Source organism: Patiria miniata, unplaced genomic scaffold, assembly GCF_015706575.1.
Source record: "Patiria miniata isolate m_02_andy unplaced genomic scaffold, ASM1570657v1 HiC_scaffold_3, whole genome shotgun sequence".
In the NCBI taxonomy this organism is placed as follows: domain Eukaryota; kingdom Metazoa; phylum Echinodermata; class Asteroidea; order Valvatida; family Asterinidae; genus Patiria; species Patiria miniata.
This window is the reverse complement of record NW_024037069.1, coordinates 43,431,366-43,451,357: the sequence shown is the minus strand read 5'-3', so window position 1 is coordinate 43,451,357 and position 19,992 is coordinate 43,431,366. Positions and strand designations below refer to the sequence as shown.

Here is a 19,992-nt window from a genome sequence, read left to right as displayed (position 1 = left end):
TGGTTAGCGCGTTTGAACACTAGGAACTTTAGCACGTGCTACCTTACGCATGTGATTTAAATGTCACGCGACCGCAGTAGTTGCAGTGCAAGGATGGAGAACGGGCGGGGAAAAACTGATTTTAGCGATTTTGTAGCGATTCACAAAAGCCAGCTTGAGATATCAGGAGTACCGGAAACGTTCTGGCACAGTATATACAACAAACTTGAAAATCAGGTAGTTTTTTGGTTGTGTCAAGTCTGAAGATAAAAGTGTCGGAAATAAGTTTCTTTTCCATTCACTTGTGCGACGTAATATTTTCTTATCATTACGAGGAGATTCATATTGAAGTGTCATAACTCTCTTTGTAACTTTGCAATTTTACAAAGTCGAACTGAGAACTATTGAGGGAAAGAAAGTTGCAACCTGACGCTACTTCAGCAGTTGTGTACAAAGTCTATGGAGAGGGTAATCCTTACTTTTAGGACCCCTTTCCTATATAAGGTTAAAAGACTCACCAAAACAACTGACTAAATGACACTCAAAAGTGACATTCTGATATTTATTGACACATTTGAACATTTGGCAATGAGACCTCTTGAATATCAGCAGGTTTGATTTTGTAGAAAGAGGGCAGGGTTTTGATTTATGAGGGGTTAAAGACGACGATGACAAACAGAAAATAAATATAAAAAGCAAGATGGCGAACTGCAAAAAAAGGTAGGAAAGTCGCATTTTCTTTGAAAGTGCTTTCAAAATTATAACTAACATGAGTGTGTCTGAAGAAAAAAGACTTCTTTAGCCTGCAAAAGTCACTTTGGTACTGGACAGTCATCTGCAAAAGTCAGTTTTGAACAGAACTCGTACAAAATAGAGGTGTCCTAAAAGTAAGGATTACCATGGAGAGTCAAGACAATTTTCTAAGAGTAAGAAGGCCCTATTTCCTAACAAAATTGGAAATGGTTCTCAGTCCCAGATTCTTGTCTCATTATTATTTTTGCATTGAGAGACCTTCATGGAGATGATTTGTGAAGAAAAAAGCAGCGTCAGGTTGCAATATTCTTTACCCATTGAGTGCATGATAAGTCCTAGCTAGACTTTATAAATCGAGATGAAATTGTAACTAAAACTAGTAAGGCTGAGTAAAAAGCTACAATTTCGTTGGAAACGAATAAAAAGACAGTTGACAATGCTCAAAATATATGGCAAATCATGTGGAAATTGCGATGACCATATCTGTCAGATGTGCATGGTACACACTAGCCCCATAAATGTGGCCTATTTACTGGACTGCCTCCGTAAACATAGGCCACACATCCACATGTACAAAAATCGTGTCGACGGAGCCAAATTTTGATTTTCACATTTAGGCTTAGTTTGTAGGTTTTTTTTGCTTTAGAAGCATACTCACCCTCTTTACAGGCTAATCAGAAAGTGCTGCCTTTTTCAGATGTCTAATTTTTGTGAAATTTCATGTTGAAATTTTGATACGCAAACGTGTAAAAATGAATCTGGAAATTTCACGAAAAATATACATCTGAAAAAGGCAGCACTTTCTGATTAGCCTATAAAGAGGGTGAGTATGCTTCTAAAGCAAAAAAACCCTACAAACTAAGCCTAAATGTGAAAATCAAAATTTGGCTCCGTCGACACGATTTTTGTACATGTGGATGTGTGGCCTATGTTTACGGAGGCAGTCCAGTAAATAGGCCACATTTATGGGGCTAGGTACACACGTGTTTGTTCGAACAGGGGAACAGGCTATATGCTTTTCATTGTAGCCCAATACATACATGATGGTACCATGGACATGTACATTATGTATGCACTTCCGAAGCGGAACCGAACCGGAGTTCGGAGAAAAAAAATCGAACTGCAACCGAACTGAACTGAACTTTGAGGATCAGTTGCAGCACTTGGCAAATGTATAAATTACAACAACAACAAAGGACATGAAGGAGGCGGGCACAAAAAAAGAAGCGTGTGGGGACGAGAAAGTGGTATTTTTTTACCTGGCCTTAATCAAGCAGTAAATGTTTGAATTAAGCATCGTGTTTGTCTTGCAGTTGTTTGATGCTGGGCAGAGGTTTATGCTTACATACTTGGAAGAGGAAGATGCCAAGAACGAAGGAGATAAAACTGGGGGCGGGGACAGTGGGGAGGCGGAGACGGCGACTGAAGCTGTTCCTCCAAAGTTGAGGGTGGTTGTCAGTGATGAGGAAGGCATTGATGCGTCTAATGAAGACAGGTGTGCAGCAGACTGACTCATGAATGAGTAACACAAAGCAGGCCAACTCATAGCTCTACAAACAGGGCTGTAAATGGCCCTCTGTAAATATTGGTCTGAAAGTTATACCGTTGCGGCCATTACAGCTCAATTCCAGGGTTGGCTAAACACACGATGGGGTGCTCCACCGGTCATGCCTGGTGGATTTAATTCCAAATATCTTCTGAAATACACATCGCTGAACACTTATGCACCATTGTACTCCTGAGAGTTATGAAACTTTTAATGTTTATGCTCAGCTGTGCATAAATTTAGACCAACATTATACTTGAAATCGTCCGCACTGCTCCAGGATGTCACTGGCTCTGCCTCAACATATTGACAGTGATTGCTGGAGAATTTTGCAGGATTGAGGCTGTATGCAATTTTTACATGGCGGAAGTTTGAGGATTTTGCAGGATTGAGGTTGCATCCCAGTAAAAGTGCCTACCCTGTAGGGAGTGAGGGATAAAAAGGGCCATTTAAATCCCTGTTTGCAGGCCAAGCCAACTCAGTACTTCCACTTCCAAGGAAATTTCCTTATTTTATTAAAATTTATACTAATTCAGGCAAATCTTTTGGTGTTAAGAGGCGCAAATGTGACCCAAACTAAAAAAAAAAAAAACAATTCAGGAGTTGCACGCGTGCAACAGAAAAATATATTGTTTAAGAAAAAGCATATTTAACTTGAATAACTATAAAATCAGTCACAATATTTTCAGTGAAAAGTTTATTGCAATATCAAACACCAGTATTTATTTTTTTTTTCAATTCCGTCTAGTATCTATCTCATAGACCATGCCTGGACGTACCGCTTCATTGAAGCCAGAATGCAGCTACAGCAGGTACCAGGCCTTTTGTCTCGGATGATGAATTTGATGGGCATTACTCAAACCGAGGGACAGGACCGGGACGAATGCATCAACAAAGTTCTCGCAGAGTCGTGGAAGTACAGCCGCACTTACAGCATGAACGCACAGGTAGGACTTAAAAGCATGAGATCATTTGCATTTATTCCAAAAGTAACCTTCCAAATTATTATCAAAAAGCTTACTTGGATTTAAATTCATGCGGGTACTAAACACCCTGTGAAATTATTCCATCTGGCTTGTTGTCATTTAGAAGAAATCAAGAAATGTAGGTGATTTCCAACCGTCGGTTGATTGGCATATTTTTTGATATAAAGAGTGCTATGGATGAAATCATGCTTTGTGATCAAAAGAGCATGCATGCTTTTTCATTGTTTTCTCAAAAAGTGAAATATCCACAGATCTGAAACTTCAACAGGGGCCAATTTCACGGCGCTGGTTTAACACAAAAGTTTGCTTAGCACTAAAAAAGTCTGGCTTATGAAAGCAGGTTACCAGCCAAAACTTTACGTGATGTATATTGCTCGTGATTAGTATTCAGCTGTTGTTTGCTGAGCATGAAAATCACATTAAGTTTTGTCTGGTAACCTGCTTTTATAAGCCAGACTTTTTTTGTGCTAAGCAAATTTTTGTGCTTAGCAGCGCCTTGAAATTGGGCCCTATGAAGGTTACATGTAGGTATTGAGGATTCTTCTTTGGATTTTGAGCGGTGTTATTATTGGAAATGAACATAATGCAGAAAAAGCAAATGCTCTTTTATGCCTTTAAAGATATGGGCCTACTCTTGTAAAAAAAAAAAGAGCATTCATTGATACTCCCCATGTGTTCTTCAACAAACTGAACATTTTATTCTGAAATAAACACAGTTTCTAGGTGAAAACCATTTTCATTTTCCTTCTACTGGCTTAGTAATACTTGATTTCTGTATTTGTTGTAGGGCCTGAAAGCAGAAGACAGGCAGCCAATGTGGTACATACTAGATGAGTTTGGTTCTCGAATACGTCATGACGATACCCCAAGCTGTAGACTGGTACCCTTCTTCTATATTCCTGAACAGATTGCATACTCATTACTCTTTCCACTCCAAGATCTAGAGTACGGTGGTAAGTACATAACAAACTGGGGGGAAACATATTTGGCAAACATCAGTTTTCCTCATGAAATTCCTGTTTCATTTGAGCATTCTAAGAAGAAAAATGTTCCACAAAGTGTTCCAAATAATATAGACTCTTTGCATGATGCACCCTCACTCAGGCCAGGTTTTTGTTTACTAAATTCAGTGACAGTGAAAGAACAGTGTGTCTTCTCATGGGTATGGCAGAGGAACAGACCTTCCCTCAGACATGACGTCAGATGCAATGTTAAATTCTGCAATGTTGAAATCTTACATTTGTGACCACTTTCTCGAAACCAAGACAATGTCGCCAAAAATCAATATTGAAGTTCATGATGCATCAAGTTCCGTTGTTTTTACCTTGAACTTTTGGTTACAGATGACGTCACAGTGGACTACGCATTCCCACTCCAAGACCCGCTGTTGCGTCAGGTTCGTCTGTTGCCATGGCAACCAAACGACCTGACCCATATAAGCCCCGAGCAGCCCGAACCCGACCTGGACTACATGACCCGCGTCTGTAATAACACCAACCCAGAGGTCGGGGAGAGTCCTGTCCTACGCGATGTCACCGGAAAACTCAAGGTTTACAGCGATCATAAGCAGACGCTTGCCAACTTGCACCATCCGCAGTTTGAGTTTGTGGACAAGGAAGAAGACGCGGATGTCCTGTTTCTGGAAAGTTCCTTCAGAGATTTCAGGTTTGGTCCTATAAGTTTGAATTCTTGGGGTGGAACTGAGATTTGGAAATTCCAAAAGTTAGCCCTAGTAACCCTCCTGTGTAAACATACATTCTGTGCCAAGTTGTCCTTTCAGTCAAAATCAGTCAAGTGACGGTTTTCAACAGTTAAGAGCTCCCAGCCTACATAAAGCAGGATTGACTGGTTCCTACTGATTATGTAACTTGATATAGCTGTGCTTTGACTGTAGGTATTTGATAAGTCAGCTGTGCCTACCACATGCCTGCTTTTGTCTGTTGGCTGAATTTGACTAATCACAGTGCTTGCTTGAAATATGATCTGACTGTTTGTGACTAGAAGCCTGTGTAAAAGGCATGGCAGGGGAAGTAGATGGAATTTCTGACTGTCTGTGACTCTTTAAACAGTAGGAGGGTTAGTAGGAAGATAAACAACCTAGGCATTTTGCTAGGAACTTTTATTAAATTTTCAAAGTTCCAATTGTTCAGGAATAATATGACAACCAACATTAGAAGCTATGAACGGAGGTGTTATGTGTGCACTCAGTGGGAAGTCAATATTCAGAGCAATATGTAAAACCCATTAAATCCCTTCAGGTCATTTGAAAAACAATTGTGCAGGGATTTGAAGCGTAATCCATACTCCACAGAAGATTACCTCAAAGGAATTTGAAAGTGTGGGTGTTAATTATGTGGGCAAAAGTGGTTTTGCTAAGTTTTGGCTGTGATATGCAGAAGACCAGGAAGGTTAAAGGTGTATGTGTCCTATGTAGAATGAAAGGTTTTTGGGTGCTCAGTCCTCAATCCCACTAAATCCTTCTTAACCAGTTTGCGTTGGAGGACGTGTTAACATGCACTGGCTGTTTTTATACACAGGCACAGCTGATTGGTTAAAACATAGAGATTGCCTCGACTCACCTCAGGGTGATGTCTGAACACGCTAATCCCTCATGTCGTTTGTACACACACACAAAGTCGTGAAGACTGTGGAGGAGGACCGTGTGTTGATCTTGAATTGGCCGTCATGCATGTATGGCCTATTCTACAATTTACGCTTCATTGCACACCTCAGAGTGTTGAAAAATATGAGGTTTCAGCAAGAAAATATGGTACAAATACTGTTGAAATGACTCTTGCGAATCAGTATATGTAGCGTTTGGCTTGCCTTTTCTCAAATATTGAATTTTTGGCCAAAAAAATCCTGAAGCAAATTGGCTAACTTTTTGATTTACATTGAAGGACCTGGGAGAGCTATTAAAGTTTACTGAAAATCGTGGGGGGGAAAAGGCTAAGATTTCAATTAACTGGTAAAGAAAATTATCTAGGGAAAAAAAACAATAAAATTGTATTTTACCACAAATGTTGTCACAGAAAGCTTTCCAATGAGACTCACCAGTATGTCAATCAGTTCCCCGGAGAGAAATTGATTGTTACCAAGGATATGCTAGCACTCACGTCCAGAGAATCAGGAAAGCACCAATCAGGGGCGAGCTGTTGTCCAAAATGGCTGCCGGTGACCTATGACCTCTGGAACAACCTGCCCCAGTTTGTGTCGTACTTCCAGCAGCAACAGAAAAAGCAAGTACTTCTTGGGCATATTGTGCATGCATTGCCAATTCTCTGAAAACCTCAGGAATTGGGAAATTGTTGCTTTTTTTAACTTTTCAAATTCATTAAAAGAGCATCTTTTTAGCTACAATACAACAGGTTGTTCTTAGTATGAAGACAGAGAAAATGCTCATTTGCTTTCACCTTTGGTTTTATGCAGTAAACTATAAACAAACGATCTTTGGGTCATTCCCATTGTGAACAATTTTACTTGCCGAGCTATATGATTCTAAATCTGTCATTTCGTTTCCTTGTAGAGAGTTCTAAATTGCTTGATTACATTTGAGATTAAATTTCCCCTTTCGTGTTATTTCAGAGGAGCACTCAATATATGGATCTGTAAGCCATTTAATCTGGCGAGAGGTTTGGATACCACGGTAACCAACAATCTCAATCAGATCATCCGACAGACAGAAACAGATATACCTAAGGTGAGTCTTATCAGTCAAACAGTAAAAATTGTTGATCAATCAGTTAATCAGTCAGTGTCTCCCTACATCTCTCTAAAGTGAATTTTGAATTTCACGTGGTTCAGGGAACTAGACAATAATGGCGAGAGAACCAAGTATTGTACCCCGTGAGTATGCTTGACTTTATGCAGGTTGCGTGTGAGTACCTGACTGATCCGGTTCTCTTTGTCCGTGATGGCATCGGTCCAGTCAAGTTTGATATCCGCTACGTTGTGATGTTCACGTCAGTCAAACCTCTCAAAGTTTACGCCTACAAGATTTTCTGGCTTCGATTCGCAAACAAGTGAGTCCAAACATGGAAATGATTGTCAGGAGTTGGCTAGAAATGTGGTGACTTTTTTCTTTGCACAAATTTGAATTACAAGAGTGTTTACTGTAGTTAGTATACTATATAATAGTGGCAGTGATTATGTGTAGATGTTTGTGATAGTTAGAAGACTTAGGAAAACAGACGGAATAAAAAACTGCAACAATCACAAGTTGCATTTTATAATCAAAACTTTAGATTATTTAAATAAAAGATACCTTTTTGAGACTTTGGTTACAGAGCTCGTATCAGGAGCTCTGTAACCAAAGTCTCAAAAAGGTATCTTTTATTTAATTGATATAATAAGGGGACAGAAACGAACTTCCATGCACGTAAACTTTAGATGTTCAGAAATCAACTCTTAGTTAGATCGCCAGGTTTCACTTTAAAACTTTGAACATATTTCACCCTGTTTAAAATTCCAAGCTCATTTGTATTATTTCTCAGGAAAGATGTTTTAGAATTTTTCTCTTATTTATATTACAGGCCTTTTTCGTTGGACAATCTGGACGACTACAACAAGCATTTCACCGTCATGAACTATGCCACGGAGGAACCAGGGGAAAACTTCTTCCAGGTGAGAATATTCTCGGATTTGGAAACGTTCTGAAGTTTGCCACTTTAAAACATTGCCAGTCTGCCAAATCTTGTATGTGTGTTGGCAAATATGCGGCAAGGAATACAGCCACCTTTTGTCCAATAGCGTCCAAGAAAGTCCGATTTGAACTGCACCCAAAAATGTCAGATGGTGTCCAAAGTAATTAGAATCTGACTAGATTAGAAAAAAATCTGCCAACACAGGGCTGGAAAGCTTAGTAGAGTTCCAGTCACTGATCTCTATATAAAGACTGGGTAGCGGATATCCATACACCAGTCTCACAGTAGACTTTGCATATTGACCAATTCGCCCTGGTCTCACGAAGATGGCCGTGTATAATACAAACGTTCTACGCGTATATACAGCGCGCGCTGTATCAAGACTTGACGCGCATTTTGGTCACGTACAGGTATTATGATGTTCTAAAAAAGGACATATTTCGGTAGTGATTATTATTTCCAAAACGCCGAAAAAGTGAACTGCGGTATTAAAAAAAAGTAAACCACGACGTTAGAAAAATTGTAAACCGTGGGTAGGTGGTGGTGGTCAAAATATAAGTCAAGTGAACCGCGATGTTACAAAAGAAATCATGCTGTCTATAAAGACGGCAACTTGTCCTTTGTAGATCACCAGCCGGTCTCACTGGTCTCGCCAATATGGCGTCAAATTCATTCATTGTGCAGCTCTTTATCCGCTATCCAGTCTTTATATAGAGATCAGTGGTTCCAGTACAGTAATCTGCAGGTCAAAAGTTCACACCCCACTCCAGTCAAGTTCTTTGTTTATATCTAGAATGAGTATATAATATAATTGTACCAAGTCAATTTTACCAAGTACCCTTCGTTTCTTATTTGATCAATCTTCGGGCAGTTAATAATGTTAACACATTCTTTGTATTTTACTGTTATTATCATCACTGTTTTTGATCAGATGCTATGGCATGAGTTTCCAGGTCACTTCAACAAGCAGAATCCTGACTTTGATTGGGACGAAGTCGAGGCCAGCATTCACGATATGATTCGTGAGTTCTTCCAGGCGGCAGTGTCCAAACCACCGCCTCGAGGGATCACTCATTGTCCATGGTCAAGGGCAGTGTATGCACTGGATATCATGCTGAAATGGGACACTGATGACACAGGTAAGTGTGTCATCATTTAGAGCGATCACTCATTGTCCACGGTCAAGGGCCATGTTTGTACTGCATATCATGCTAAAATATGCTTTGGATATCCCAAAAAATGTTGCATATACTTTCTTCGTTTCCTCTAAAAGTGTATAGTAACAATTGAGCTAAAATTTCAACAGGTTAGTTATTAGGCCCCCAAAAAAGTCTCCAGTTTCTGGTATGCGCGCGCGTCGCTGTAGCCATGCGCGTCGGCAAAATGAAAAAGGTTTTTTTTCAATGAAAGATGATGTCTCAAAACCGCCAAACTCACTGGTTTGACTGGAATCCTGCTGCTGCACAATTTTAACGTGTTTTTATATTGGTTATGGTCTGGACTCCCATATATTTGCACTAAGTTTGGTCGGGCACCATTTGCAATCATCAGCCGACATTTGAAGCAAAAAAATCAGGTAAAGAAAAAAAAAAGCCGCGTCGCCGCACCACTTTTTGGGCAAGCTCCATACCAGAAACCGGAGGCTTTTTTTTTTGGCCTTATGCACCCTTTAAATTTTGACTATATTTTATTTATTTTTTCAAACTAAAAAATGTAGGAAGAGCAAATGATCCTGTGTACTTTTAACCAGTTCATGCCAGAGAATATGTAAACATGATCTGGCAATGTGCATTCGCTGGGGCTGGTAATTAGTTAAATCGTCCAGCATTCCCTGAGTCGCCGGCGGTGGACGTGTATAGACGTCAGTGGTTCCCGTTGGTTTTGTACACACCGTTTTTTTAACTTGAACTTGATCGCTGTACACGACCTGTTTTCGTAGCAAATATTGCTCTGTGGCGGGGCCTCAGAGTGTGACAAAATATGAAGTTATGATCAGAAGTATCGTACAAATATTATACAAATGACTCTCAAATGAGTTGGAAAGTGGTGGTGTTTTACTTAATTTTAAAATATGGCAGATACATCTTGTCTTTTTTCAAAAATGGTGTTCTGGGGCCAAAAATCATCCCGATGACAAATAATAAAGCATGCTATTCCACTAAACCTAGGGATTTAGCAGTTTCAATGTACAAAATTGTTATCAGCCTTTCAATTAAATTTCCTTTCCAACACAAAGTAATGTGCCCAATAAATGTATGTTTACTTAACGTAATTGATCTGATAACATTTTGTTTTTGTCGTTACAGGGAAGAAAGTCATGCAGCCGGTCTTGCTGGAGTGTAACTTTATGCCGGACTGTGAGAGAGCTTGTTGGCATCGGAAGGAGTTCTTCGATGACATCTTCAGCACGCTGTTCCTGGGAGACATCAAGGACAGACCTGTTAAGGAGCTTTGCTAACAGGTTATCGTGGAGTTAATGTTTCCTTTTACAGCTTTGGGGCTTAGATTCTATGTACTGATGAAAAGAGATAATTGTGACCGGCTCCACAAAAAAGGGTATTAAGTCGCGCTGTGTATTATTGTGTAATGGTCCGCTCATCATTGAGAAGGTGAAGATTTCGTCAAAATGTTTTGTTTTTCTTCACTTTTTGTAATGAATGACAGGTTTAATACCTACAGTTTCAGGTTTATTTCACAAAAATGTTGATTTTGATTAACATAATGGGAAAAACAGCCATTCATCATTCGGTTGTTTTACAACTAAGCCAACTATTTCAAAGCCTGTTTTCTCAGTTGTGTAATTTGAACTCCAAGGAAGTAATTAATATGCAAATATGTCATATCTCCAGAACGGGAGGGGCTATTGAGCTCTATTATATACCAAATTAAAGCTTACATTGTGAGCTTTCCAACCATGTATATAACTCAATTTCACGTGTTTTGCAACATAATACCCTTCTTTTATGGAGCCAGTCACAATTTATTATTTTTTTGGGAGAAATTGTCTTTCTTGTTTACCAATCAGTACCTTGTATTACATTTTTTTTAAATTCCAAAGACTTCAAGGACAAACTGTTACGAAGCTGATATGAGCAGGGTAATAATGATGTATCTTTAAAACCAAAAATGGAAAGGTGTGTTTTACAAGCTAACAGTTTTGTTGAAACTGCTTTCAAACACTCTAATAGGCCATTTATGAGCAACCTATACCCTTTGGGAGATAATAATAATTATGGGTTCTTATAGAGCTCTTTTTGACTAAGATCAAAGCGCTTTACATTATTATTACCCTTGATCATTTGGGCCAATTAAACATTTCAAATACCATCTCGGCTCCCTGGGGAGTATACAGCTCGATGCAGCCTGTTAGGCACAAGGAAGCTAGAATCAATCACAATAACCATCTCTGCCCTCACAGGTACCCATTTACTCCTGGGTGGAGAGAAGCAATGAGTGACAAAGTGCCTTGCCCAAGGGCACACGCACCATAGCCGCAGGCTGGACTCGAACCCACAACCTGTAGCTTTACCTGCAGACACAGCACTCCTCTCATTGTTCTATATACATACAAATGTATATAGTTTTTGGGTGTCAGAACAGGGGGGGGGGGGAGGGTCGACTCCCCAAATATACCCTTCCCCTTGGAATCCATGCCTGACACCAGACCATTCTTGAGCTAGAGGTTGCTGGCATGAGGCTTGCCCCAAATCATGTGATATAGTAACAGTCTCTTTGGTCTGGAGAATTCGAAGTAATGTGCCAAGCATTATGAGCAAGTCAGCATACCAGATGTTATTTAAATTTAACTCGCAAATGGCTTATTCCATACAAAATTGTTGAAATGTTCTCCCAACTAGCGAAAAAAATTAAGTACTGAAAATGGAAGTCGTTGTTGTTCAGCACCCATCAGCCGTTTTGAAGTATGGCGGACACAATACAAGGGCGTGCTTTGGAGTGGGCTGAACTCTTTTTGTAAATACCCAAATTTACCCACTTCACATAGCACCCTGCTATTGTGTTCGCCATACTTCCAGAAAGCTGATATTTGTGTAGCTTGTTGTGTGGGACAGTGTATTAACTAATTTTGGAAATCCTTGTTTGGTCCACTAATAGTATTTTAATAATACATTAATTAATCTGCGCAGATTAATCAAGTACTTGTGATTGCACACAATTCCATAAAATTACTTTATCTTTTTGGAGCCTTTATGAGATTTATGATATATATAAATTTTCAACCTGTTACAATGATTTTGTAAATTGTGGTTTATATATTCCAAACCCAAACTACCACTGTTGGTAATCATCAATGCGAGTTGTTCTATGTAAGTATGGACGCAAATGACTAAAACACTTACTTTTATTGGATTTAATTTAAAGTACATGTACTTTGAAACAGATAATAAACAGGCAACTTCAGAAACACTGCTTATCAAGTTCAAGTCCTTTTGTTGGAAATATTAACCTTTATATTATATGATATTTAATCTTGGTACGGCTTTGACACATATTTGGTTTTAAAAAATTAAGAATTGGAAAGGGTTACATATGTGTGAAATTGTGCCGATCAGATGAATTGAGTGATATCAACAACTGGTATCTGATCAGTCAGTGTGCAGTTGACTCTGCTGTTATCCAAACCATCCAGTATGGTTGGCCTCTGATGAGGCCAGGTACCAGACCTGCTGTACTCGTAGAAGGAATTAAAGGATCTGCCAAAATAAGAACCAAAATAAATAGACATTATACTACCAATTTCCCACGTGTCAGTCAGTATGTACCACTGAAAATTGTTTAAACAGATAGGCTTAAACTGTAGGCCCACCTCTTTCGTCGTTCTCCATTTTGTGTCTCATCATCACCCGTAGTCTGGTAGTTCTTGCTGGCGATGAGCACGAACGGTTGAATATTGGTGACCGCTTCCACGTTGTCGCACATCAGCCTAGCCATGCTAGCCTTGGCTATCTCATCCATTTGGGCTATGGTAAAAGACGAGATTTAATCTCCAAATTGTCCAAATCCGTCTCGGATGTGTACACGATTCAATTTCGAACACAAATACCAAAAAAAATGTACCGCAAAAAGTTGACGATTTTATCGTGGTGGTCCTTGTCTAGACCCTCTTGAAGCTCCAATGCGCATGCTCATATTAATGTTGGGAACCAAGACTTAATGTCTCACTTTTATAAAGAATGTCATCAGACAAAGTAAAGTCTGTCACGAGCCTATATGGCCCATCAGTCCGGCGTTTATCTCCGGTTTCCTTGGCATGAAACGACTGAGAATATTTCTATTCCCCTTGGACAGGATGCCAGTCCATCGCAGGTTACTAATGGGTACCAGCTAATGCTGGTACCCATTTATACTCCTGGGTGGAGAGAGGCAAGTGGGGATTAAGTGCCTTGTTCAAGGACACAACGTATGGCCGGCAGCTGGATTCGAACCCCTGACCCTCTGATCATGAGTCACGAACCCTTACCGCTAGGCCACACTTCCCACAATGAAGAATGTCATCAGACAAAAGGAATACCAAATTATATGGAACTTATGAAATGGTACCTATGCCGAATAACAAGTTTCCAATCAGTCCCTACTGAAAGAATGTCACAATATATTTTCCTCATATAAAAACCCTAGCGGGCCCAATGGTTCGGTACTGGTATAGGACTCTTCTCAATGTCAAAAAGACAGCTATTCACTAGTGCATATAATTTATAAACAACAACGATTTATTCATTACTGTAATTCAACAATACATGTATTTTGAAAACGTGCGTGTACACCATAACAAAATTGAGTGGCCTTCCCTGGCATGTTTGCAAAAATCTCTCATTGTTTTCCTGGCGAGTTTTATCGTTGAAGCGTACCTTGGGTGAAGTGATCTGGGTTCTGATAGAAGAAACGATCGCCGAATTTGAGTCGGTGGAACTGATCGGCGAAGATGCAAGCCAGGGTCGGTCCGACCAGGGCGTTTGGTAGATGCTCCTCTAGGATGAACCCAACAAATGCATCCACGTCCTTGACACCATCATTCCTGTGAAAAAAATGAGGAAAAGGAATCCACGTTGAACACAATTTTAGTTTCCGATTTGTAAATATAAGTATACAATCTAAATAATTATACCTGTTGTATTTTATATGTTTCACAATTCCATTATTACTATTAGTTAATCACGCTGCAAATTATGGTCATCATTTTATCCTGGTTCATTTCCAAACAACATTTTAAATATTTTTTTATGTGCATTATCATAAAATGTACTTTTACTTTGTTTCTGAAATTAATAAGCATTATTCAGCTTTACCCATAGACACTGATGAGTTTATCCAAATTACTGTTGCTTATGATACCACGCAGATCAGAATAGCTAGTGACGTCATCAAATCCACACAACTTTGTCCTGATGGTCGTGTAGCTAGGCAATCCGTGGTCACGCCCCCGTTGAATATTCAACGAAGCAAGATCGAATCCATCTCTGAAGAAAAAGAAACAACTCGTATAACTCAACAAAATTAATAATCTGTTACTAAGCCAGCGTTGTAGGCCTAGGCATACTTGGCCTGTTACTTCTGCCACTATCTACATAATGTACTATATCTGCTGTCAGTGACATTTCACGATTCTGAATTTGTCGAATTTGTCGACTTCGACAGTTTGGTGATAGGCTTAGTGCATAAAAAGCGAGAATTAGAACAAAAGTCACAATATACGTGAAGCTTACCCCTTGACATCCGGGTCTCCAAATAAGTTGTCAGTGATTGCTGACGTCAGATGCCCATCGACCAATGGCAAGTCTTGAACTGCCATACCCCGGAGAATGGAATCTACTGCGCCGTCGCAGATACGCTCATCAAACATATACGAAGCGTTGAAGAAAGCTTCCCGCATCCATATAATCGGCAGGTTCAACCGAAAATTCTTGGTGGCTCGTATGATGTAATCCGGTATCTCCGTATGTCCGAAGCGGAAGGCAGCCGCAGCAAACACGTTGGCGATGGATGCGTCTACGTCGGGGTCGTACGCGTACGGCGCGGTCGGAGACAGTTTCTTAGCATTGTACAGCTCGTCTCCGACAATCTGCGGCACGTACTCGTTGAAGGAGATGTGTTGCCATTCAGCAATCACGATCTTGCGGGCAGACTGGTAGACCTCTACGGGCGTTAGAGACGGTCGTACGACGCGGAGCTCTGCCGCAATACGGTTGTGCTCTCGCATAAACAGCGTGTGCAGGGCCGTGAGTCCGGGCTGCTCCGCTGCACGACTATCTCCAGCTTTGCAACAGAAGATATTGGATGACTCGTTCACTCCGGCGCACTGTGCAAGGTGCTCATCAGGTGGCAGTAGGTCTCGGTATGTCACATGGTCAGTCAGGTGTCTCAGAGAACCATCAGCTGATTCATAAAACAAAAGTCAAAGAGACTTCTAGAAGAAGCATGGGAGAGAAATTCATTTGTATTTCCTGATGAATAACATGTTTATTACCATACATCTCTGGTGGAATGTAGTGTACCAAAAATGTGATTCAAAAGGCTTCAGTGATTTTAAATTCGCCTATTTAATTCTGATTACTCCAAGTCCCCATTTCTTTCCTTGTGACTTTAGCTCTATACTATGTTTTGTAGCGCTCAAATTGGATTTGTCATGTTTTGTATTTATGATACAATCATTCCTCTTATATTTATCTTATTTGGTATCCATTGTGATCAATTACATGACAGTGAAAATGAAATGACCTGCATAATTTTGTGACCATCCAAGTAAGAACACAACGTTTAGACTTAGTAGGCCTTTTGGAAAACTTATTTTGTTTGTCGAATCAACTAGGAAGGACACCATAGATTGTGCGTTACCGTCTGCAAGATCGTCCGCAGTGACGTCATCCGAGCCGTAGACGAATGACGCATCCATGTACGCAGTGATGGAGTTGGTGTGCTGCCGGACACCCGAAGTGTCGTTGAAATGAGCGGACCTCCGGAAAGTAAGGCAGGGTTGGACGCCGCCAAATACGGGGTCTGACTCGTCGATCAGGATGGAGAAACACTCGCCCTCTACCGAGCAATCTGGACAGTCAACTGTGTACCGTAAAATGATGGTTAAGCCCCTTTAGTTATATGATTCTTACGGTAATTAAACGCTGTTTTCATCAAAATAAACCATAAAGGGCTGCTCACACAGTTATAATACCTATACCGTAATGGCGCTCCGCGCAATGGGTCTACTTTATAAGAACCTATTCAAGAAGCCGACGCTTGCCGAGTTTACGTCCCTAACAAGTCACAACCTTAAAAGTTCTCATACCATTTGTGCCGTGCACTGCAGTGATGTCGTGATCAGTGAGTTGGCCAATGTGGATTCCCAATGATGTATAGTCATAGCTTTGACCGTCTTCCATGTCGGTGTTGTTGTCAAACACTCGACGGGAGATCTCCCGTGCGCTGGGCAGCGGCCGGCCGGTCACGGACAGGGTACGGGGAGCAGAGAGTCCTGTAAAGATGATGTAACACTGTCGGTTACTCTAGGGGCCCTAAGTTAAATTGCATGTCTCTTCTAAGTCATTTTCGCCTTAGATCACTACTTTGTGCTCACAACGTTATAGCAAAGACATTTTACGTAAATTTTGTGCTCCGACAACGTAAATAGCAAAGACATTTTGCACAACTTGACCCTGTAGCCGCATAGAACACAATCCTTACTAATGGTTCACTCATGCACATATAAGGCAAACTAATAGGTGATTATAAGGTGATTATAGGCACATTTTTTTGCTACTTATAACTGAGATTTTTCGCTTACGTCATTAGCCGAGTAATTAACTATAACTCCACGAAGTTGCTTAAGCGTGTGCAAGTTAAGTTACGTGATTATATATCAGGAAAGTCAGACTTGAAACCTTGAACGCGACAAAGTCAACCATGGAAAATTGAATGTAGAACTTTGAGAATATTCCCTTTTAAGTTGAAAGTGGTGATTCTATGAAGAATTAGTGGTGGAGAAATAAAAAAAATATTGTCTTCAGGAACAATTTAACTTTATTTGATGTTAGCAGACATTCGCTTTACATGGGGCACCAGACTCTACTTACTGCACGTAACCAGCCTCTATTTACTCATTATCTCTGAATCAAACGTTTCACGAGAACGTGGCATCGTTGACAAATGGGATATCATAATCAATAGTTGTTAACGAAAGTAATTAATATTCGAAAATTTCTTTTTCGTTGACATGCTGATTGAGAATCGATTCTTCGCTAATCGATACCGATTAGACTCACCGTCTTCATACGCATTCCTGACTACTCGTATGATGGGCGATTCTGCTGCACCTTGCTCGGGCTTGGCCAGGTTGTTGCAAGTACCGTCCATTCGTCGGTATTCAGGGCTCGTGGCTGGCGTGCATGAATTTAAGACGTTATCTATGGATGTAAGGTGCGCCTCGGTTTCATCTTGAGAAAGCCTGAGATGAGAAGAAGGAATGATTGTAAAGTATGAAATAAATAAAGTGTAGAAGTACAGTGAGATAGAGCAGATAAATAGAGTGTGATGTAACATCATCAACACTGATGGACGAACATCATCAGATGTAACATGTTTGGTATGTTTATTATTGTTTTATAGTTATATGCACAATAAGGGTACCGCCTTATGTATTCAGTATACATTAAAATATTTACTCTGAAGTTAATTTACATTGCAAAGGAATTCCTGCTTCAATTTGGTTACTGCAGCTCGTACAACAATGCAACATTATTTTGAAGAATTATTACATGTACGTTTTAAAGTCGGACCAAGATTTTTAATTTTTTTAGATACTTTTAAATACCACGCACTATTGTGTTCATGCATTTTTTGTTGGGTCGGGGGAGATGGGTTGCAGTAGCGTTGAAATCTGTGCCGGCGAGTGGGGAATGGGGGATGACCTCAATCCAAACATTTCCCGGCCGTGGAAAAGCCGGGGGTGGCTGAATACCACATTACACTGAGTTATGGGCGCTCTTCAGGATATAAATGTGTATCAATAGGTACACTCGCGCTTTATCAAAAAGGCGCATTTTTAAAGCTTTTGTACTTTGTTTCTCCACTTTTCAGTGCTTTTGAATACATTATGTTTTGGGGATTTTCGAAAAATACCTCGAAATCCGAAACAAAATTCATCACGAAAAAGTGTGGGGGTGATTCAATAGCCCCCCCCCCGGTCAAAAGTGGGGAAGCTTTATACCCCATCCCCCAGGATGTACGCCCCTTGTGGGTTGCAAAGTGCAGATTAGGTGTTTTTTTTTCATAGTTCGGTTTTCAGAAACTGTATCAAAATAGTAATCTTATGTTTGTTTGGTTTTTATGGAACTTACACTTTTGAGAAGAGGTTTCCATCTTTCTGAAGTTCTGTCTTAAATCCTCGGAGTTTACCTCGAGCTTCTGGTGACTGCTTAGCGCTGTTGAACTGACGCAAGAGGGCGTCGGCATCACGACCTTCACAATGATAAATTAGGCCAAACTATTTTAGTTGTGATTTCTTCCAATAAACCCGTATTTTCAATCAATCTAGTTTATTTCATAACTTCATAATGAAAACATATAAAGTACGTAACTTAATAGATAAACAAAACATAAAAGTAAATGATAAAGATAAGTAACAAAGATAAATGAAAAGCAGAGAAGTTATAAGGAAGTTGTAAGAAGTCCAAGGACTTGTGAAACACTCCCTTTTAAACAAAGATGTATGCGTTTGTGTGTATTTGATCGGCACATTAACGAAACATGTTTCACTGAGCAACAGTTGAAGGATTTGTATAACGTAGGAAATTCACACATTTTCATTAAAACAGTCATCACTAATGTTGTTTGAAAAAGAAGAAAAAATAGGCCTACACAATTAGAACATTTCAAATCCCTGTCCAATAAGGAGAAACAGTGAAAATCTAACCTATGGGGCTAACCCTTTGTCGTACCTTTGTGAGGATCCGAGTAGGCCTTGATTTTGTCTTCGGATAGAAGTAGATCTTCGAGTTCTTCTAGTTCTCCAAGATCCTCACTGAGAATATCCATCTCGATGGAAGGGATTATCGCAAGAAGCAACAACCAGAAACTGGCAAAAAATATGTAATGTACAATATCTCAGTCGCAGCTTTTTGGTTCTAAAACAATGATGGCATGTCATGTGAATTTATCCCACTGAAACTTCAACCAGCATGTATAATTACTTTGAGTGAGTTTACAATTTCAATATTTTTGTACAAGTTTTTGGTATTTCTTTGGCAAGTACGAGTGATCCGTGCAAGGGCGGATCCAGGGGGGGGCCAAAGGGGGCCATGGCCCCCCCCCCCAAAAAAAACGAAACCATTTTTTTTTTTATTAATGTGACATCGCAATAAAGGCAGGCAATGAGTACACCACCATCTTTTCCTCAAAAAAAATTGGTGAAATTGGTCAGAAATTGCCTCAGATCGCACCACAGAGCATCTAGAATCCAAAAAAAATTCGGGGCCCTTAAGCGGGCCCCGAACCCCACGCCGTAATTTTTTAGACCCACTTTTTGGGGGGACCAAATTTTTTTTTGCCCCCCCCCCCAAAAAAATTGTGTTCTGGATCCGCCCTTGGATCCGTGGGCCTTAAATTGACTGATACGTTTCTATACCCATTTACAGCGGGGTGCTTGCTTAAAATTAAAAAAAATGGCCAAAGTTTTTTTAGACAATGATATCCCATTGTAATAAATGTCCGTCTACCTCGTGATGAAGTTGTTTCTCAATTAAAAAAAAAACCCAGCTGAATAAGATTCATTGTACATCTTTTAACAAAAAAATAGAAAACAAACCTCCTACCTGGTTAACTTCAAGTACCAGACAGCCATTTTGGTCACAATCTCATCGACAGTTTCGCACGTGTACAGATCTTCTTGTCAAGTGTACTGGGGTGATGTTATAACCTCGATGGTTTGAGGGAATGTACTGAAATGGCCGAATCGAATCTTGTGTTTTATAGTCGTGTGTCTTATTCCGTTACAGGATTGCTTATTGGCCAGAACAAATACGGATGTCGATGAACATGTGCACACAATCGATTGTGGTTTTACACGTTTTGCAGTGTT

At 40.0% G+C, this 19,992-nt stretch overlaps 2 protein-coding genes across 2 annotated transcripts in view; one reads left to right on the top strand and one right to left on the bottom strand.

The window, feature by feature from the left end:
• Positions 1-20: 20 nt before the first annotated feature.
• Positions 21-12,332, top strand: LOC119737259 (tubulin--tyrosine ligase-like protein 12). Its single transcript, XM_038211457.1, has 12 exons — positions 21-216; positions 2,046-2,227; positions 3,027-3,225; positions 4,052-4,217; positions 4,608-4,929; positions 6,297-6,503; positions 6,850-6,964; positions 7,135-7,286; positions 7,797-7,887; positions 8,839-9,046; positions 10,214-10,368; positions 11,326-12,332. Exons 1-11 carry the CDS (start codon positions 61-63, stop codon positions 10,363-10,365), a joined length of 1,950 nt encoding a protein of 649 aa, XP_038067385.1. The 5' UTR covers positions 21-60; the 3' UTR covers positions 10,366-10,368; positions 11,326-12,332.
• Positions 12,147-19,992, bottom strand: part of LOC119736842 — a 20,219-nt gene continuing 12,373 nt past the window's right edge. The window contains exons 12-21 of the mRNA XM_038210852.1: positions 18,854-18,990; positions 18,254-18,374; positions 17,180-17,361; positions 16,207-16,392; positions 15,759-15,980; positions 14,630-15,299; positions 14,213-14,383; positions 13,775-13,941; positions 12,733-12,886; positions 12,147-12,619 (exon numbers count right to left, since the gene is read on the bottom strand). Coding sequence (XP_038066780.1) covers positions 12,475-12,619; positions 12,733-12,886; positions 13,775-13,941; positions 14,213-14,383; positions 14,630-15,299; positions 15,759-15,980; positions 16,207-16,392; positions 17,180-17,361; positions 18,254-18,374; positions 18,854-18,990 — 2,155 coding nt within the window. The 3' untranslated portion in view covers positions 12,147-12,474. The remainder of the gene's footprint in view (positions 12,620-12,732; positions 12,887-13,774; positions 13,942-14,212; positions 14,384-14,629; positions 15,300-15,758; positions 15,981-16,206; positions 16,393-17,179; positions 17,362-18,253; positions 18,375-18,853; positions 18,991-19,992) is intronic.